Raw genomic sequence first — 22,574 nt, 5'->3', positions numbered from 1 at the left:
ATGGGCATACATCATGTCCGTCGTCGGGAAGCATCGAATTCGGACACAATCTGCAGCTTGAAACGGGGATGAGAGGGCTATGATCCATGACTCCGTCAATAACGCGTCCTCGGTAGCACCGTAGGCACTCAGAACTGTAATAACACCCACTCCGGAGGTCAGACGTCCCTCAAATCTTCGGATAGAACCGGAAGATTATAACGTCCAAGATAGTAAAATGTAAAATAATAATATATAGGTTTGCGGTGAAAACGCTACCCAAGCGCGGTCGAAACCAGCCACCGGTAGTACCGTGAAGCACAGGGTATCGCCGACACAACAATAAAATATAATAGTATGCACTCACGTAGAAATGGAATCCGAGATATCCGTCCCGAAGATAGCGTTGAGCGTGCTGTCACAGTTTAGGAGGGCGAATCCTCGCAACTCAGGTAAACTGTACAGGACAGCGCGAAATAATGACCTATCATAAGCGAGAAAGCGAAAGAGGCTGGGCACCGAGCTGCTGGGGATTATATCCTCGCGTCTCGGTCTGCGTCATGACGTGACTTTGTTGTTATAATTTTCTTGACCTATCGAGCTGGCGCAGCGATTATCCACTAGTGCTTAGCACCGCCTCTGGCGGTCAGGAGGAATGAAACAGAACAACTCTTTCACTAAATATATGACCTATATTAGCCGTTATATTCATTATATTCTACTTAACCTGTTAATGATATATTGATTATTTCATGTAGCCTATGTTTAAATAAAATGACAGACACTGTGTATAAATGATTTCAACAACGAATTGGATAAACTATTTTATAATTAGATTTAGAAGTTATTGCAAAAACTGCCTTATGTGAAGTTTACATGTTTGTGTACTATGTTATTTGAGTGTTGATTATTAGACCTAAAAATACATAGCAACTGAATTTAGGCTAATAGTTTGGGCTCTGTTGTTAACCTTTAATATTAATGTGCAAGTAAGGGCTCGATATATAGTTTAGACTAGAGCAATATATTCAATAAACTTTTAGTTATAATTTAATTCATTTAAGGACAGATACTATTTTTTCAGTAAACCAATAAAAATAAATAAAAAAGCCATTTTGTAAAACTGCTGTACCGAACCGTCAGTTTTGTGCACCGCTATCCCTATTCTACAGTTAACATATGGGCTATGGCTTTGTTTTGATACACTATTATGTTGAAGGCCTACAGAGAAAATAGTTGTATCTTTAAGCAGTTGCACTTGCTCTGAATGCACTTTCTTGTAGTAGTCCTACAGAGAAAAATTTGAAATGCACTAAACCTAAATGCACTTTGTTTTTATGAGAGAACATTTAATTTTAAAACCTTTCTGTAGGCCTGTACATTATTATTTAATGTACAAATGAGTGGGGTCAAGTTAAACATTTTAGTTTGAATTTTATTTTATACTGTGCATTGTTGCAATGTGCTAAATAAATATTGGCATAATTTGTAATTGATTTATTCTTTGAAACTTTAATATTAATTTATGCAATTGCAATGCCTTGATTTTAGTAAAGTTAGTACACAGTCATAGCCATAAATGCAATGGTACTAATAATTGGCATAATTTATTTCGGTGTTTCGGTTTTCGGCTTTCGGCCTTGGTTTCCTATTTTTCGGTTTTCGGTTTCGGCCAGGAATTTTCATTTCGGTGCATCCCTACTGCCATTGGTTTGTCTCAAGATGCACACCTGTAATGTTTTTTCTAAGGCACGTTTATAAAAGATATTTAAATTCCTTAATTGAACTAAGGCCTAATTCTATATACTTTATTCATTTTTATTAATGCACTATTTATTTGAACACAACTGTAGGTACGTTTTAGTAGTTTTGAAAAATGTAGATAGATGCACATTTTTCCAAAGACCCAGTGTTGATTTTTTACATGATTTTAGTTTTTACTTTATTTAGACAAAATAGTATAGAATTTAATATCTGCCATTATTTAATATCAGCCATTACATGAACATAATTGCCTTATCAGTATTGTACAGAATTTTAACTTTTAATCCAGTTTTTTTTAAATCATTAATACATTATTACCAGTTTGTTACTCACACAAAGTTATGGTATGGCTTCAGAAAACTTGGAATATTGTGCACAAGTCGTTTGGACTACCGTACATTTATGATCATTTTATGGAGTGCTCCATTGTTCACTTTATTTTGAGATCTGAGTCCAATCTAAAGTCCAGGAACAGAATGAATGTAAAAAGGAACTGGGTTCTTAGGTTGGTCTGCTTAACATACATACAGGCCGATAAGCTGTTTTACTGATCATCCACTTCCATATGCAAAACTTTGATATTCTGCCAAAGATTTGCGTTTTGCGATATTCAACCAAAGATTTGCGTTTTGCAAAGGAAAAAAAGAAAAATCACATGGATTTTTTTAAATGTGAATAGTCCAAATGAACTTTAAAGCGAATCAAATCCCTTTTGACTATATTTTGCATTCAAAAAGCAAAGCGCTCCATATCCATTACTTTATTTTGAGATCTGAGTCCACTTTCGACACCAGGAATAGAATGAAAACTGGGAACCAGGTTCACTTTTATGTCAACTTAACACACAGCCGATTTGACTGATCATCCACTTTCCTATGCAAAACTGGAGATCACACTCTTTCACAGAAAAAGAAAATGATATGAAATTGGAATGAGATGGGCATGAGTAAATGACAAATTCGTTTTGGAGTGAAATATTCTTTTAAACCTTGGTATGTAAACAAAGCATTTTCAGAGATAAGCCACCCTTATCAACATACTACAGAGAGCACAGAACAAATCAGAACTACACAACTGAAAGGACATTGTCTCAATGCTTCACATCTCACAGAAACAAATACACAACCTCTTCTATGGCAACATGACATTTATTGTCCTGCTGGGGTTATACAAGTTCCAATGAGTGGTGTATAAATACACAAACACTCACAAAACCACACAAAAACCCAGACAATCCCACACTATGGAATGGAATGACTATTTCAGGAAGCACACAAAATTACTGTCACATGCAAAAGAAGAATTATAGGGGAGGAAAGTGCACACACAGACAAACACACTCAGGTTTGGTGGAAAAATGTAGTAAGTTTCAAAATGAAACTTGACTAGAACGCACTGAAGCAAAGTGGAAAATCATAGGGTGTTTTCATACCAACTTTGTTTCATGGGGTTACATGAATTTTGACTATGAATCCCTATGTCCTATATTGTGCATTCTAAAATATGAAAAGCACTCGAGAGGTGGTCTGAGTATGGTTCATCTTTGGGTAATTTTAGAGCAGTGCTTCTCAACCTTTTTGACTCCGAGGTCCTCCACTGTCCACAACAATATTCAAAGACTGTGATTTTTTTTTTCTAGACAAAATATTTTAGTAAAAAAATGTTTTACCCAAGAATTTGGGTGTTCATATAAACAATAAATTGGACTGATCAGACAACATGAGTGCTCTGTATAGGAAGGGCCAAAGTCGCCTCCATTTGTTGAGGAGACTGAGGTCCTTTGGGGTGTGTAGGACATTACTGAAAACTTTTTATGATATGATAGTAGCATCAGTCATTTTTTATGCTGTGGTCTACTGGAGTGGTGGAATCACAGAGAAGGATAAGACAAGGCTCGACAAAATGATTAGGATGGCCAGTTCTATTATGGACTGTCCTCTGGACTCAGTGGAGAAGGTGGGTGAGAGGAGGATGTTGGCTAAGCTATCAAACATCCTGAACAACCCCTCACACCCCCTGTACGAGACATTTGGGGCTTAGGTAGCTCCTTTAGTCAGAGACTGTCGCACCCCTGGTGTAAGAAGGAGCGTTACTGGAAATCCTTTGTTCAGACAACAGCTAGACTTTTTAATATCCACATATCTAAGTATTGACACTACCATTAATAATTTTTAGGATAGTATATTTACCCATATAATTATATTTACGATATTTATTTATTTATTTAAATATTTTTCATTTATATTCAATGGTATATCAGTTATAATGCCCCTTTTGGTCTTCCTACATAATTTATCGTTGGAATTTATAGATGTAAGATGTTTTTTTGGTCTTCTCAAGTGTTATATTTGTTTTTGTCCTGCTTTTATGCTGCTTTAACGCCTACATTTCCCCTTATAAATACAGTTTTATCATCATCATCATTAAATTACATTACACTTTCCCAGGTTTAGAAACCACACTTTTAAAATTAGGCTTCCTTATATATCCAGGTTGATCAAGTCAATGGGAAATCCTAGTTCTTCAAAGAAAAATATCAGAATGTTCCTACTTTTTCTCTTTCTTTTTTGTTGCATAGTGGATTTTTCTGTATATTTGTTAGAAATGGCAATAAATGCAATTTTTGTTTTCTTGTTTTGTCTTATTTTAAAGGGGATCTATTATGCTAAATTAAATGTTATGTCTAAACATACAGGGAGTGCAGAATTATTAGGCACGTTGATTTTCTGATCATATTTTTTTTCCAGGCACATTTGACCAATTCCAAACCACAGTAATCCTAATAACTACTATTGATTTAGTATTTAATAATGTATAAGTGATATATAATTGTTCATGAAGGCTGGAAATGAAAATCACCTTATATTCAGGTGTGCAGAATTATTAGGCATGTTTTCTTTTACAGATAAATTGAGCCAAAAAAGAGATTTAACTCAGACTGAAAAGTCAAAAAGTATTAAATGCCCATGAGAAGGATGCAATACTAATGCAATACTAGACATTGCAGTTAAGGCATGACCATTGGACAGTGAAATGCTCGTTGGGTCAGCAGGATCTGACAAAAACAGGTGGTGAAGAAAAGACACCAGTTAACTGCAAAAGAATTAAGAATTAAGGTGAAAAATTCAGGGTGAAACCATCAGGAACCCTTTAGTCTCCAGCGCCACCATTTTCCAGAGCTGCAACCTACCTGGAGTCTCCAGAAGTGCAAGGTGTCAGGATCTCAGAGACTTCAGTTAGGTAAAGAATCCTAAAAAATGACCCCCACTAGATAAGAATCACAAGCTGAAGTGTTGTAAAATACATGAAGAAGGTTTTTTTATAGGCTTTATGGACAGATAGGTTGAGAGTGACTCTTGAAGGACCAGCACCACATCCTCTAGTACCACTGTTTGAAGAATTCATCTTCCAGAATCTGGCAGTACGTTTTGGGAGTTCATTTTTAGTCCATCTCTGCAAAACGGACTTCAGGATGGACTAAAATGAACTCCCAAAACGTACTGCCAGATTCTGGAAGATGAATTCTTCAAACAGTGGTACTAGAGGATGTGGTGCTGGTCCTTCAAGAGTCACTCTCAACCTATAAAACCTATAAAGTCTATAAAAAAGCAGGCTTCATGTATTTTACAACACTTCAGCTTATGATTCTTATCTAGTGGGGGTCATTTTTTAGGATTCTTTACCTAACTGAAGTCTCTGAGATCCTGACACCTTGCACTTCTGGAGACTCCAGGTAGGTTGCAGCTCTGGAAAATGGTGGCGCTGGAGACTAAAGGGTTCCTGATGGTTTCACCCTGAATTTTTCACCTTAATTCTTAATTCTTTTGCAGTTAACTGGTGTCTTTTCTTCACCACTTTTGTCAGATCCTGCTGACCCAACGAGCATTTCACTGTCCAATGGTCATGCCTTAACTGCAATGTCTAGTATTGCATTAGTATTGCATCCTTCTCATGGGCATTTAATACTTTTTGACTTTTCAGTCTGAGTTAAATCTCTTTTTTGGCTCAATTTATCTGTAAAAGAAAACATGCCTAATAATTCTGCACACCTGAATATAAGGTGATTTTCATTTCCAGCCTTCATGAACAATTATATATCACTTATACATTATTAAATACTAAATCAATAGTAGTTATTAGGATTACTGTGGTTTGGAATTGGTCAAATGTGCCTGGAAAAAAAATATGATCAGAAAATCAACGTGCCTAATAATTCTGCACTCCCTGTATATTTAATCCCCATAAATCATAAGCAGTGTCTCAGAATAAGCTGTTTGCATTTTGTATGCAATGTGACATCACATTGCACAGGCCACGACAGCTGACTCTGCCCTATTAGCATAGATCCGGTCCTGAGTGAGCTGTACAAAGTCTGCCATGTTTATCTCCTCACCAAAGCATTCAAGTAAGAAATATGTTCTTAATAAAGCTACTAAAGTTATTCAATCAAGAGCAGTGAGTGATTTTCTGTTTTTCTTCTGTTGTTTGATTCATATCAACAACATATACCGCAGTAGGTGCTGTATATATTATGCTGCTTTCACTTTAACACATAGATCTAATATACACATGTGATTTCTTTACTTGCTGTTTACGTCCACAGACATAACCGACTGTGTTTATGTGAACTTGTGTGTTTTTGACATAACTATGTGCGTATTTGACAGTTTAAGCTCAATAAGACGTGAAAGACAACTTTGTTTGATACTCATGCGACGTGCCGTCTGACAGCCAGCTTTCTGTGCGTGTTTCGAAAGATTTTTTTAGTCGACTTGTAGTCGTTCATTTGAGCGATTAGTCTAATTACGCGTTTATATTAATAAGCCATAAATTATAATAATGAGCCTTATTTGGCCTATCGCCTATATAATACATAGCCTAATCAGTGCTCAAGCATTAAGCTTGCCACAGCACACCGGCAAACGTAATGATTATGAGTGTCAGGAAAAAACAGTAGGACTTAACATTTTAATAATTTATTGATAATGTTTTCTGCTGTAGACACTAGACATTAAGTTGACGATGGTGACTCGTCATCTCTGCCTGTATGTGCGTTTCAAACATATTACATAATCTGAGAATATTTGTTTTCCACGTCTAGAATTGGTTGACAATAGCTTAACATTTCAAGCTTTCTATAGATATATTTCTCATGTCTGTGAGGCAAGTATACGCATTTTTCATGTCTTGTTACACACTTGAACTGTCAAATGCACACACAGTTATGTCAAAATGGCTGTCTTGACGAGTATTCATGTAAACACAGTCGGTTACGCTTTAAGTGAAAGATATCAGTTGGGGAAAGAAATAGATTTTACACACTTAAAGCAATATCGTATCGCATGTCGAATATCACATTATTTAACAAGGATATCGCATATCGCATTTTTCTTCAATATCGCACAGCCCTACTTTCTTCATTTGTTATTGTGAGTTTTTACAGAAATAAAAGTAGACCCTTTACAGTTAGCAATACTTATCTATATGACCAAAAACTAAGTAAGTGTGCTCTCCATACAAACACTTGGATATGCGCCTAATCATAGCACACATTTATCTAGGTTCAAATTAGAGCGAGTAGACTTGTAAAGTTGGATGTTTCAAGTGTTAAGCCATATTTGAGGTCAATGAATAATAGGCAAATTTTTGGATTTCCTGCCGTTAATGATCTGTCCATCACAGCCTGCTTGATTTAGCCACTTCCTGTGGAGTTTTTTTTTCTGCGACTAACTGATTAATAAAATTTTGGACCAAGCCTCTTCTAGTCGACTAACAGTAAATACACTATTAGGGGGCAGCCCTAATCAAAACTATACAGATGTTTTCGTTTTGGCAGAGTATCCGAGGCACGAACTCCGCCCTCTTCTGGAAAGTGGTGTGGGGAGCAGCAGCTCATTTTGCATTTAAAGGTATATGCATGAAAACAGAACGTTTTTCCTTCCACTCAAAAACGGGCATTTACAACATGGAATAATAAATGATCTGTGTGGTATTTAGAGCTGAAACTTCAAATACACATTCTGGGGACATCTGAGACATATTAAAATGAGCATAATATGTCCCCTTTAAATCATTTTACGTGGGGCCCCGGCCCTCTGGTTGCGAAACCGTAAAGATGTATCTAAGGTCATTTGTGTTATTCACAAATACACAAGCTCAAGATCACTTGAAGTACAAACTAGGTGTAAAAACACCCTAGTGACAGACAATATACAATATTCATAACAGTGTTATTTTAGTATTATTTATACTAGTGTATGTTAAGTTTTCATTTTAATATAGGTTAAAGTAATTTTGTTATGTGCTCTTTTTTATTAATAATTTATTTTTTTTCGTTTTAGTAGTATTTTAGCTAGTGGCCGAGGCATCTACGTTTATGTTTTTCATCTAATGTTAATAGCCCTGAAATGTACTGGCCATTCACGCTGGGATAGACTCCAGCATCCCAGTGAATCTCTTTGGAGAATGAATGGGTGGATCTAATATATATTCCATTTCAGCTTTATTTCAACTACCAAAAATAATTTTTAATGGTTTTAGTATCTGATGACATACCTGATTCATCATACGTATGGTTTTTATCCTGGTGTCTAATAATCATTTAGTTAACATTGTGTGCAAATAAAAATAATACTTAATTGTTCTACATATTGTAAACTCCCCACAAACTCCGAATTAAAAGGATTTAAACAATCACAAGTTCTATTTTTATAGCACCATATAGCAACAAATCTGAGGCTGGCTCAGATCTGAAGTGGACATAAGCAAGCTTTTAGCGTTCTGTACGCTGATATCTGTCTTAGCAGATATTTGGCTCTGGTTCCATCCTCGATGGTCAGACTGCAGGGTTAGCTGTGGAAGCAGCCAATCTGCAAGCCATAATGTGTCCTTTTAACCAAACCGCAAGATGTGAAATTAAGTTTCATGCTTGTCTTAACGGCTAATCAGTGTTTAGCCTTTATTCTCCCCTCATGAACCGTGAGCAGGGTCAGCTCTTATCTTATCTGTGTGATGCTCAGTAGCTCCACTGCAGCTCAGGGGCTGGTGCCAGAGAGAGAGCGCGCGCACACACACACACACACACACACACATACGCAAACATACATAAAGAGAGAAATTATATTTAAATGGACACAAATGCACACCTACACACAGATACAGATGCACACATTTATATACACATCCACAGACACAAAATGTGTGGTTTTACTGACTCACAAACATCTTTTCGCTTTGTTACTTATCCACAAACACACAAACAAACACACTCAGGAAATGAAGAGTTCCTGATGGATGTGGGTGGTAGTGAATTCACCACAAAGTGGCAGGTCACACTCACACACACACACACACACACACACACACACACACACACACACACACACTGTACAATTAATTACGCCTTCACTTGGAGAGGATATGGAGGGATTTGGGAAACTAGGGTGTGGAACTGCAATTTTACTGTAATTCTATGATATTTAATATTGCTACTATGTGTTAACCGTACTTACCAGCCACAGGACCCAGAAGAACCACCATTGCAATCAGTCCAACGTCAAGACTTGTTATTCGGCCTTCAACTGCCATGTTTTTTTCTTTTCTCCTCCTCTTCAAAGACAATATATTCTGATTTATTCTCTGTTACTTGTATAGCTGTCTATGCTTCAGAGTGCAGGCAGGCAATAGTATTTGTGCTTTGGAGAGTCCAGCATCACACATTTTTTTTCAATACAGCATCAAAAGCAAGTTGTTCATCATATTAGAATGGCGTAAAATAGTATAAAAACTTAACGGTCTTAGCGTTAACCTTCAGTGGGTTTTTTTCCTTCAGCAGGAAGCATCAAATGTAACCAGCTGATGACTGTGAAATCTGACTACTGAGAGTCTGTGACTGTAGTAACAACCCAAATGAACAAATCACATCAAACTTTGTTTTCCCTTTGTTCCGAAGCACGCGCCCAATACATTTGCCTAATCAGAGTTTAGCGCAGTTATATGGGACATCCCGAGACCGAGTCTCCTCGATGGTAGCACACAGTTTCTGGACAGGGAAACATCCGTTTCGTGACTGCCGACTATTAAAATGTCCATTCGTCGTCATATTCCTCGCGTTCGTTATCTTTTGATCTTCGTTTCAGGATTTTTCTCTGTTTCTATGATCCATTGAGCTGGGAAACTGTCCGTTTAGCGTTTTCCTCCGCGGTTCAAACAAGGGGAACGGCAACAGAAGACGGCCAGGAAGACACAGCAGACAAGACAGCGACTGGAAACGCCTCGTCTTCAGATTTGTCTCCGGGATCCGATTGTTCGATGTGGGGGCCGATTTATAAGAGAATAGAGGTGAAGCTCCCTCACGCGGCAGACTGATAGAATGACACCATATGAAGACTGAAGAAAAATATCAAGGCTGACAATAAATACACACTGCCATTAGAGCAGACCTGTAATTTAAGGTGTCCATTAAATGTCCAGCTTTAAAATTAAATGGATAACAATAAAAATATGTAAGTTAATGTATCGTATAAATTAACTATAGGCCTATTGTCAAAATTATCATTTAAATTTAATTTAGTAACGTCATATTCACTGTTCTCTTAGGCCTATATAATTAAAAATGTGTATATACATAGATATATACATATTTATTTTGCTCATATTTTCATGATTTCACATTTTAACAAAGAATAATTGTAACCTAGTCGATTTCCTAGTGCGAGCAATGGTGTAGATGGGTAACACTGAATGGTTATCAATTTAAAACAAACAAAAGTAATTATAAATAATATTAAACAAATTCATGTGATGTACACATTATGCATATTGTGTATTGTACCTGTGACTTCTGATATATATTTTTATAGCGTGATAGCGCCCATCTCTGGTCGTGGACCAGCACATCAGCAGCATGGAGGAAAAACAGCACCACGCGCCTCAGCAACAGTAACGTCGTCTGGTGTGCGCGGGCACGGCCACCACTGAGACCGAGGGAGCGCGCACATCAACGCCAGCTGTCCGCTGAGGGAGACCCTTGCAGCCCCTCCCCAAAAGATATGTCTGCAACCGCAAAAACACCGAATTTTGAGTCTTTTATTTTTTTAAGCTGTTGAGGACCTACTCGTACATTCACTCACTTCGATATTACAGCTCTAGCCCATCGACCACCAGCAGGCAGCAGCACAGCAACGCCCATAGCAACGCCTCCTCTGCGCATCCTCCTTCTGTTTCTCTGACCCAGCAACACCGGCCGCCCTCCACCAACAACCAACCTGTTTTTCAACGACCTTCCAAACGTCGGATCCATATTACACCGTTGTGTTTTCATTTTATCTCAAAGGACCATGAACGCGCTGTGTGCCATCATTATTTCACCAGTCAAAGGTGCGTACCCGTATGAAACACCATGCGCTTATTTATCAATGAATTTCGTTTTATTGTTCTATTGTGGGTATTGTTTTTGGATGCAGGTTGAGTGTATGCCTGCAATGATTGTAGATTATGAATAATGTGACTAGGGTAATCTATATGGCATTATCGTGCGGTTCGTCGTCTTGTTTTCGTTTTTCCTGAGCGCGGGGTGCGGTGCTGCAGATTTCACACTGATGCGACGGGCCGTCCGTCTGTTGCAATCATTCCAGCCATTGGCAAATCTGCAATTGTAAAATGCATAATTAGAATTTTGCTCTCTGCATAAAATTATTTGTTTCATTGATGCGACCGGTTTTAGGTTATTTTATACGATTTGTAGGCTATAACATGTGTTGGATTTTGTTGTTGTTGTTGTGACGATTCATTTCTCTAATGATTTTATTTTATCAATACATTTATCAATCCAGCGTGTTCTGCATTGCATTAACATCACACCTTTTTGATTGGTTGCCATGGCAAACACCATGGCTTTAGGGGGACACTATGTGGGTAAACAACACCACACAACAACCATTGCAATCAATCAGCCTTCAATTGACTGTATGCTGTTTTAAATTCTTACATTAATGCAGAAAAATCCATCTTCATGTGCAGAATGGCAAACAAGGGCATAATGGATTGAATTTCACAGTGACCATCCTGTGTTTTTGTTTGTTTATACATGCAACAAACAGATATAAAAAAAATATGGTGTAGTAAAGAATAAATAGCGTGGGGAGAATGCAGAAAATAAATGGGGGACAGAGGCCACACATGGATTAAGAGATTATGGATAGAGGCCAAAAGATAATGATTATTTTACAGCAAGAGAGGAGGGTGCATGCTGGGTCAGCAGTTTTGCTGTGGATGAATCAAAACTAAAAGATTAAAAAAATACAATCCAACCTTCAAATCTATTGGCCGTCTATGCAGGTCTATTTATAAAATATCCTACTTGTCCTTTCTTTTTACATTAGTCACTCATCATTCCGAAAGCCCTTCCTCGAGCTGAAACACTGAGGGATTCTTTTCCCTTGAACTCACCTGTACGTTCTGGACTATCAAGGAACTGGCAGCGGCACGGGAGCTCCGCCCACCACACCCTCGAAATGAGGGACAAGGCCACTCAGGTGAGACATTTATGATGATTATATGATATACTTACATAACACATACATACAACAAATGGACAAAATTATGCCATGGAGAAAATTATATTTATATTATAACCAAATACCAAATATAAAAACCTATATGTGATTACAAAATATGGATAATTTTGTTTGTATCAAGGCTGATAAATAAACACAAATGTCCAGTTTTAAAGTTACCTGGACAACCAATTTACAAGCAACAGTTAAAATAAATCATTTATATATAGTATCATTTAAATATATAGAAATATAATTGTGTAGAATTCACAAATTAGAATAATATCATTTAGTAAAATGTTTTTACCTGTATATTATGTATGTATATTTACATATATAGTATAATTGATATAGTTTTCTGCATGTTCATGTGTTATAGGGCAAAAAAAGGACTGATGCAGCTTGTTCTAGAATTTTTCTTAGTATTCATACATTTAAGAGTTACTTCAACTAGGTCCTGTTTACACCTGGTATTAAGATGCATTTTGGTCAGTCGGATCACAAGTGAACAGCGCTAACACAGGTGTAAACAGGGTCTAAAACGTTTTGAGCTTGTCCACTTTCGACCACTATCAGAGGTAGTTGAAAACGCATTATCCTGGATTGCTTTCGTAGTGTAGACGCTTATGTGGTCAAATACATTCGAACAACCACAAAACACTGCCTACTCTCCGCCTACTGACTTAATGTGTAAACATTATGGGAAGCGCGCTAGCTAGACAGGATTTAAACTTTGTCGGCTGAAGGCCCAAGTTTGGTTTGAAGACGAAAAACATACCAAGCACAATGTTCTCTCACCATTCCTGAGATTCCATTTCTAACACACACTCACCGTGTTCTGCGTGGTTTTGCGGCTCTCAGAGCAGAAATGAAAGCTGATGCTCCCTGTGTGTTTTTCAGGCTCTGTTCATATGTAAATTGTGCACACTTATTTTGTCCATAAGATCGAAAGATCTGAGAAAACCCATACATTTGCCTGCCCATAGACCCTCCCCTCGAAGAAATCAGGACAGAAGTGGTTGAAAGTGGACAAAAGAGATATGTTTATGTCTCCGTCCCTCGTCTACTTGTGATCCGATCAACCAAAACGCATCTTAATACCAGGTGTAAACAGGGCCCTAAAATTCGCAATGATAGTTCCAAAAATGAAAAAAAGGAAGCTTTCTGTGAGAAGAAGACTAAATAATATTTCCCTCCAGTAAGCCGCTTCATGAATGAACCAGTCATTTCTCAATTGTTCAGTCCAGTCTCTGTTCTTCACTCATTCGCTCTCGGTTTTCCTTGTCAGACCCCTAGGGCCTGGGTAGATGAGCGGAGGAGAGGCTCTCATAAGCGATCGGCTTCTTGCGGCAGCACTGACCAGCTAAAGGAGGTGAGACATCTAGAGCTATTATAACGTGCGGATCAAGTGTGCCTTAACCTCCTCTCTTATTTGTGTTTTTCCTGTACTATGCTATTCATCATCCCCATTTTGACTTCTTATAGATCGCAAAATTGCGACAACAGCTCCAGCGTAGCAAACGCAGCAGCCGCCATCGCCGGGACAAAGACCGCAAGTCACCCTTTAATGGCAACCATGCTATCATCCAGTCACAGGTGGGCATCATCGCTTCCCAGCAGCCACCATTTGTGCTTGTGTGTAATAACACAATCCTCTTGGGAAGCAAGAGTACCACCATAACCTGGACTAGTACACGCTGCAGAATTGAATTAGGCCAAACATCTTGAGAATTTAAGTGCGCCCCACTTTCCTGCATATCTGTCCCAGTTTTGAGGCTTCTCTGGCCCCTTGGAGACTAAGGGAAAAGGATTGTCCCAAAGGACAGTAGCTGGTTTTAGAGTAGATTACAAAGTCTTCCCTCACAGCTTGCCGTCATCAGGACAGCCTATAAGTCAACACATTGTGTTTCTATGTGTGTGCATTTTTATAACACTTGTGTTTAATTAATTATACTTGACACCTCAGCAGAATACAGCAACCTAGCATGCAAATGAGTCCCCTGAGTAGAGGGCACTGGGTTTATTTATTCATTTGAAAGAATATTCCATGTTTAGTACAAGGTAAGCTCAGTTTAACAGCATTTGTGGCTAAAAAATGTTGATTACCACACGTATCATTTCGAGGTTACAGTGAGGCACTTACAATGCAAGTGAATGTAGCCAATTTTTGGAGGGTTTAAAAGCAGAAATGTGAAGCCTATCATTTTATAAAAACACTTACATTAAAGATGTGGTCACATTAACTGGTAGCCTAGAAATCTAGACGCACCCTAGCGGCAGCAAATGTAATTTGCAGCCAGGGTAGTCTAGCAGCTCTCTGTTGGCTTGCGAACTTGAAAAACTAAACTCTAGTCAGGCCAATCACATCGTGTATAGAGTCGGTGGGCGGGCTTAACATAATGAGGGCAGACAGCGCTCTTTTGAATCGGCTTTGGCTGCGACTCTGGAAGACTTGGAGTTATGCTTTTCTTTGAGAAAAGAACAAAGAACGGCACTGAAGTCATTCTTAAGAAAGGAAGATGTGTTCTGAGTTTTGCCGACCGGATACAGCAAAAGTTTAATCTATCAACTAGCTCCGCTTCACCTTCTTCGTTGCTCTGGTTGGTTGTAGCGCTATCCTATTGCGTGCAGAGGGAATTTGAAAGACAACCGTTTATCCCGCCCCTCGGATTGAGCCCTGCCAATGGTGTGTTCCCAGACCCAACATCTTGATGTGGGTTTGGCTTGTCAGGCTAATTAACTGGTGCATATTGGCCAAAATTTGCGGCCGAAATCCCCGCGCAGATTTTGCATCGAGTTGAAGTTATGCAAATTTTCCGCATTGACTGATAGGACACTACTTGGTTTGAAAATGACTTCTTCAACACCATTTTGCCAGTGGAATTTGGGTTGTTTTGGGGTTGGATCTTTTTAGGCATTATGTTGTTGTGACAATGAGGTTGTAAAATTGAATACATCAACTTAGAAAAAGTTAGATAGCAAAATTTCACACTAAAATCAGGTTAGAATGCATATAGTGTATGTCTTCTGGCCAAACCATTGAAACAGCGAGTATTTTAAACGTTTACAGATTGCCTCCCTTCAGTTCCATTGTGATTTTGGCTCTTTTTTTGAGAAAAGGAAGGAGAAGTGCATATGAACTTGTAGTGAAACTGGAATATTCTTCTCAACATCTTTAGAATTTTAAGGACAGGAGAGATTGTGTCAATACATCTTAAAAACCATGAGGACTTGTACTCGTTTCTGAGAAATGGGAAAAAAGGAAAGGAAAGGAAAGGAAAAGTTTGTCTATCCAAAACCATAAATGCAGAAGATCATGAGAGCATGAAGAAAAGATTGGCAAAGAGCGCTTACATCACACCATACTCAAAAGAAGTACCCTCAAGCTCAGCAGTAATGGGCTCTCAATGGTAATGTTCTCTGTAGTCAGTGGTTTGTGTATAATGATGGAGCTTAGTCTGGCAGAATGTTTGATTTTTGGCAGTGGAGAGACTGTAGAGATTGTGTATGTGTGGGCTCAGTGTGTGTGGGAGTCGTTCTAACAGGATTACACAGAAGACTGGTTTCCCCTACAGGGGAATGTTTGTGTACTTGAGACTTAGACCCATGCACGCATTTCTAAAGAATTGTTGTACCTTTTGCTCTCAGTCTCAGATGCCTAAAACCATCCTGATTCCCATCCCCATCTCCAAGTCCACACCTCCAAGATTTCGGAACAGCATTGAGGGGCTCAACCAGGAGATTGAACGCATCATCATACGGGACACTGTGGAACGGGATGAGATCATAATTGTGAGTGCATCTCAATAATACCGCCAGGAACTATGACTTATTTTTTTTGTGGTAGGGCTGCACGATATATCAAAATAAAACTGATATTGCGTTATGCTTAGTGTGATTGTGCAAACTGTGATTTAATTAAATAAATATATGCACTACAGGTTTCAGAGTAGCGCAGCATTGAAACATTTAAGCATTTACTGTGAATCAAGCTGTTCTGAGACACTGATATGAGTCATATACACACTTCACTCTGAAATCAGCATCGCATATTTTTACCCATCAAAATAAAAGCTTGATGGGTCCCCGTTTAAAAATTACGAAATTTTATATATAAATATTGATGTTATAATTTTACAATAAAATAACATTATTTTCATTACTAATTTTTTAATTTACACTACAATAATATGTAGGACCAGGAGTGCCTCTTAAAAATAAAATGAAGAATCAATTTAATTGGCAAATAGAGAGAGAAAAGCGTTTGCCAAATGCTTTTTTAAAAAGCAATTCAATGTGCATTTAAATTGATCTATTAATGTACTTTTTATTGTTTTATTAAACTACATTTAAAAACACAAATTAAATAAACAACTTTAAATATGTCTATTAATTTGTCCATTTAAAAAGGGATTTATTTATATAGATTTTTATGTTTGAATTATTAAATTGATAAATTGATTCTTAATTTTTTTTTTAAGTGGCACTCCTGGTCCTCCATACAATAGTGTTATTACAATGCATTCCTTTTTTGTTTAATATTCTTATAATTTCATAATAATCACAATTAAACCATAATAATTATATTATTTTACAGTCATATTAAATAGGTAAAAAAAAACAGTAGGAATGTGGCCTATGAAATTTGTAAAATGTACTCCGAAAATCTTTATTTAAAAATCTTTTTATTAGAGTGAAGCTTTTCCTCAAGCTTTTCCCCAACAAAATTACCCCTCACTCAATGATTCTTTCCAAATATACAATATCCAAATATTATATAAATCATCTGTGGAAAATTCCTGTTTATATAAATATATATGTGAAGAGTTCAAATGCAAAAGCCTCTAAAAGCCACTTCGGTCAAAAATGAGATAACGTTACTGAGTGAATGCTCTCCGCATATAGTATAAGTTCATAAAATACTTTCACTTTCAAACCCACTAAATTCCAGCCTCAGCCTGACAAAAATGCTTATTTTAAAGAAAAACGTCAGACGGACTTAGAGGCTTTTGCATCTAAAGTCTTCATATATCGCAATACATAGCAGAAAAACTAAAATATCGCAATATCATTTCTTTCCAATGTCATTCAGCCCTATTTTGTGGTATAGGGGCTGCAACATGGCTTATCAGGCACAATCAATACTAATGTAATGTTTGGTGGAATCCAATTAGTAGAAAATGCATTTTGTCCTACACATCCTACTTAAGTAAATGTGTGTTTTAGCCACAGGATGTTCCTGATGGGCACCGCGCGCCCCCTCCCCTCCCCCAGCGCAGCAGCAGCACACGCAGTATTGACACACAGACGCCCTCGAATGGCGGGCTTGGCAGTAACCGTAGCAACAGCAGCAGCCGAGCTGACTCTGTCTCGCCCTCGTACCTCAGCATCCTCAACGACACGGTCGGAAACAGCCCACTCGATGGCACGCTCAATGACAGCAAAGAAAGAGGTGAGGAGCACATGCATCATCATCACACAATAACCTCAAATCAAACGACTTGATTCCTAAACATTCCTTTTTCCTGTCTTAGACCTAGGACCTTGGTCTCCTCTGCCCAAATATGCTTCATCTCCAAAGCCCAACAACAGCTATATGTTCAAACGTGAGCCTCCCGAGGGCTGCGAGAAAATTAAAGCTTTTGAAGAAAACCAGTGAGTAAATGCTCTGTAGAGATGTTGTCTGTCTGTTGGTGGTCTTAAGCAGTCAGTTGAAGCAGTCAGCTTTATTTTCAGAAAAATACTATGAGCTGTTTTATTTTTTATTATTTATTTTTGTTTTATTTTAAATGCTTGCAATAACCAACATTTTTCTGAATGCAGTTTAAAAATATGTGCAATTTTTGTTTTGTTGTTTTTTCCAAAAAATGAATTAAATTAAAATAAATGGCAATTAGAAATCAATTCTGTTTTAGAAAATTAGGTAACAGGATTACAGATTCAGCCTAAATTAAAGGGTTAGTTCACCCAAAAATGAAAATTCTGTCATTAATGACTTACACCTCATGTCTTTCGACACCCGTAGGACCTTTGTTCATCTTCAGAACACAAATGAAGATATTTTTGTTGAAATCCGATGGCTCAGAAAGGCCTCCATTGGCAGCAATGTAATTTGCACTCACAAGACCCATAAAAAGGTACTAAAGACGTCGTTACAAAGTCCATCTCACTGCAGTGGTTCTACAATAATTTTATGAAGCGACGAGAATATTTTTTGTGCGGAAAAAAAAAATCTAAATAACGACTTTATTAAACAAGTTCTTGTCTTCCGCCTGGGCTTTTGAAATGAACTCACGAAGCACCACGACGCATGCGCGAGAATATGACTTTCATTTTGCGGCTTTGATAAGGCACTTTTACGTGCACTTGTTCGTTTCTCACGGTTCGGGCATCCAGGAAATGCACACTTTAGCCCCATTTTGACCACTACACCAAGACCTAAAGCATGATCAATGCAGAATTCAACAGCTTTGATACGGCGCGTCTTCCTCTGCTTGTAAACAAAGCTCCTCGCTTCAAGGTCATGTGTCAGAACGCCGGATCTACGTATTCTCGCGCATGCGTCGTGGTGCTTCGTGAGTTCACGTCAAAGGTCCAGGCGGAAGACAAGAAGCTGTTGAATACAGTCGTTATTTTGTTTGTTTTTTTGCGCACAAAATCTATTCTCGCCGCTTCATAAAATTATTGTAGAACCACTGTAGTGAGATGGACTTTGTAACGACGTCTTTAGTACCTTTTATGGGTTTTATGAGTGCAAATGGAGGCCTTTCTGAGCCATCGGATTTCAACAAAAATATCTTAATTTGTGTTTCGAAGACGAACAAAGATCTTACGGGTGTCGAACGACATGAGGGTAAGTAATTAATGACCACTAAATAACTATCCCTTTAAGCTTCTTTAAACTATCCTTTTAAAATTCCCATAAATTAGAGACAAATATTTTTTTAATCACGTTCCTCTAAATTGTGGAAGCCCAGTGGGGGGAAAAAAATCATGCTTTCATAGAGCATCAAATTATGAGATTATGAGATTAAAAGTCATAGGTATGTCAACATTGACCAAAAAAGTATTAATTATGACATACTTTATCTCACAGTTTTTATTTAATAATTTATGTCATAATTAAGACTTTTTATTTCATAATTATGATTTTCCAAAGCTTTAATTGTGTAAAACATGAATGAAAGTAGTTCTATATAATATATTATTAGAAAGGCTCAAATTATATTGCTTCCTGTGTTTTACAATTTTATGGAACATTTAATTTCTATCACATTTGTTATAATGAAAAATCACTCATTGCATGATTTTAAGGTGTAGTAAGTCATTTCTGAGAACCACTGTTGATATTTGAAATCAAAAACACACCCCTCACTTCATTGCTCCTCCCCCAATATCCTGTTACTATAGCTAACATTACAACAACAACAGCATATCTTGGTTCTGTGAAACCTAGCGAAACCAATGTTACTCACGTATGGAGCAGAAACAACGCAACCTCAGCGTCCATTTTCAGGCCTTCCCGCTTAGGTCTCTCCAGTGCTGGAAAGCTTTTCTAATAAAAATGAGGGTCCTAAAGCTCTGAACCCTTTTTTTTCCAGTGACCTTTTCTCTTTTACAATGTCTCTCAGCCATCTCTCTCTCTCTAGTCTTTCTTGAAATATCTTGCTCACACTCTCTCCTCCTCCATCTTGAGTGGACATGCCTCCTACTGCTGATTGGCTACAAGTGTGTTGTGGTGCTCGGTCCTATCTAGGGCTGTCACTTTTGTAAAAAAAATCCTGTTCGATTTTTGAGACACAAGTGTTCATTGAATCGATTCTAAAATCGATTTTAAATGACGTTTTCATTTCCAACGCTAAATATAGCCTACGCCAATCCACGGACAACTAACGGACATTAGGATGAAAGTAAAGAGGGCGCTTGAGACGCACAAGTCAGCAATATTTCTGATGATTTATTTTGTGCACAATGACAAACAGGAGTGCAACATTCTGGGAAAAAAAAACATTAAGCAGAGTGGACTGCCATAACGTCAAAGAAAAACATTAGCTACAGGCTTTAACATGGCTGTGTTACAACAACAACAACAAAAAAATTGTAGCCCATGAAAAGTGGTTGAAAATAAAGCTTAAAAAACTACTAGCCTACACTGAATGTGAAGTTTGTGTGGATAATAATTAAATGTAATTATTCAACCGTTCAAAATGAAACTTTGAATGAACTTAGCTTGCGAACAGGCCATGTGTTTTTTTTTATCGTAACCGACACTTAGGCTATGCGGGCGTTACTGATGAAACGTGCAAATAAGGCTCTATTACAAATTATTGGACAGGAAAACAAGTCTATCAACATTTTCGGGGTCCAGAGCAGAGAGTTTTTTATTCACTATATGCCCAGCTGTAGAGAAGACACGCTCCGACCGCACTGATGTTCCAGGGACACTCAGGTACTTCATTGCCAGCTGCGCAAGGTGGGGGTATTTCGAACTACCAATCTTCCACCACAAAAGCGGGTCGCTGTCAGATGGCAAAGGTGGTTCCTTTTCATAAATCAACATCTCCTGTAAGAGGTCGCTTTCGACGTCATTCACTCTTTCGTAGCCCTGTGTAGATGTCACCAAACAGATCCCCCATTGCTGTTAAGGCCGTCTTTCCCCTGTTTGATTTCGAGCTGCATGGCTCCGCCTCCACGGGTCCTTTTTTATTTGTTTAATTCGTTCAAAAATATTAGTGTAAATAATTGGTTAAAATCGATTCCCTATTTTTCGTTTTCGAAACTTGTGTTGGTTGGTCCGATCGATTGTGCAATCGATTTTCGAACGTAAAGTGACAGCCCTAGTCCTATCCACTTTCAACAGCGTTAAGGCCAAAGTATACTTAACTTTTTGACTCGGGGGTCGGCGTACAGAGCGCGTGACGCAAATTTCATCATCAGAAGGGTGCGCGTACGCATAAACAAGCGAATTATACTATCGGCTTAACTCAGAAATTGCTTGCTGCACCTTTAATTGTTGGGTAAAATCAATAAGTTCCAGGGCACTGAGGTGGTCCCTATGACTTATAATGGGACACCAATTTGTATTCCATTCATGGAAAGTGCCAAGACTTGGTTGTTTTGTAGTAATGCTTCCATACTGAGGGGTTTTGCGTCTTCTGTTCCAGGCCAAGGCCTCTCCAGGAAATCCCTCCATATCTGTGCCCAGACAGAAACAAGGTGAACTTCATTCCCAAAAGCGGATCTGCTTTCTGTCTGGTGAGCATCTTAAAGCCTTTGCTGCCCACCCAGGAGCTGAACTTCCGTAGCGGGGTGGGATACCGTAGTATCTCCCCCTCCTTGGTGCCTCTGGGTGGGGTCGGGGTTAGGAGCCTGTCCCCCTCCATGGGTACCGTCCTGTCCCGAGGACGCCAGTCACCATGTCTCCCACGACACCTTGAGGAGCCAGAGGGTTAATACGGAACAAAGGAACCTCAGCTGATGAACAGAGATGCCATTTTCCCACACTCCTGTATTGTCTAATAGAGTCAGAGCTTTGTTAAGATTTTATTTAAGAACATGTTCTGAACAACTTCGAGAGATATCAGTCTGAAACTTAAACATGAGGTTTTGTTTTTTTCTTTGTTATATAAGGGTAATGGTATTATATGTCAAATGGAGGATCAAAAGGAGGTTTTTAATATGGCGTATGTACATAGATGAAGCATTTTTAGCATTGCACTTCTTTTTACTTTCTCAACGATTTATTGCATTTTACCATGAAGCCTTTGAATTTTCTTATGTATAGCTGCATCCTTTAACCTACACAAGAGTCTGGAATAATTTTGTTTGTGAAAGGTCTCTTATGCTGCGTTTATCTGATTAACATACAGTAGAAAGACAAAAGTACAGTTTAAAAGAACTATTTTCTATTTGAATACATTTAAAATGTAATTCATTTCTGTGATGGCAAAGCTAAATTTTCAGCATCATTATTCCAGTCTTCAGTGTCACATGATCCTTCAGAAATCTTTCTAGTATTCTGATTTGGTGCTCAAGAAACATTTCTTATTATTATCGAGGTTAAAAAAAGAGTTATGCTTAATAGTTTTGTGGAAATAGTAATACACTACCATTCAAAAGTTTGGGTTTAAAAGAAAGAAAGAAAGAAAGAAAGAAAGAAAGAAAGAAAGAAAGAAAGAAAGAAAGAAAGAAAGAAAGAAAGAAAGAAAGAAAGAAAGAAAGAAAGAAAGAAAGAAAGAAAGGCTTTGCCATCTCAGGAATAAATAAATGAGCTAT

The 22,574-nt window shown here is 38.0% G+C and overlaps 2 protein-coding genes across 2 annotated transcripts in view; one reads left to right on the top strand and one right to left on the bottom strand.

Moving 5' to 3' along the window:
• Positions 1-10,131, bottom strand: part of bmpr2a (bone morphogenetic protein receptor, type II a (serine/threonine kinase)) — a 36,998-nt gene extending 26,867 nt beyond the window's left edge. Inside the window, exon 1 of the mRNA XM_079841247.1 lies at positions 9,255-10,131. Coding sequence (XP_079697373.1) covers positions 9,255-9,330 — 76 coding nt within the window. The 5' untranslated portion in view covers positions 9,331-10,131. The remainder of the gene's footprint in view (positions 1-9,254) is intronic.
• A 473-nt stretch (positions 10,132-10,604) lies between these two features.
• Positions 10,605-22,427, top strand: fam117ba (family with sequence similarity 117 member Ba). Its single transcript, XM_079841244.1, has 8 exons — positions 10,605-11,121; positions 12,126-12,278; positions 13,588-13,671; positions 13,785-13,895; positions 15,948-16,091; positions 17,526-17,751; positions 17,834-17,954; positions 21,464-22,427. The coding sequence occupies exons 2-8, from the start codon at positions 12,258-12,260 to the stop codon at positions 21,750-21,752; spliced, it is 996 nt and encodes a 331-aa protein (XP_079697370.1). The 5' UTR covers positions 10,605-11,121; positions 12,126-12,257; the 3' UTR covers positions 21,753-22,427.
• Positions 22,428-22,574: the final 147 nt, after the last annotated feature.

The sequence above is a fragment of the Gobio gobio genome (assembly GCF_949357685.1).
Source record: "Gobio gobio genome assembly, chromosome: 17".
Classification (NCBI taxonomy): domain Eukaryota; kingdom Metazoa; phylum Chordata; class Actinopteri; order Cypriniformes; family Gobionidae; genus Gobio; species Gobio gobio.
The sequence above is the reverse complement of the archived record's forward strand: the minus strand, read 5'-3'. Positions and strand labels throughout refer to the sequence as shown.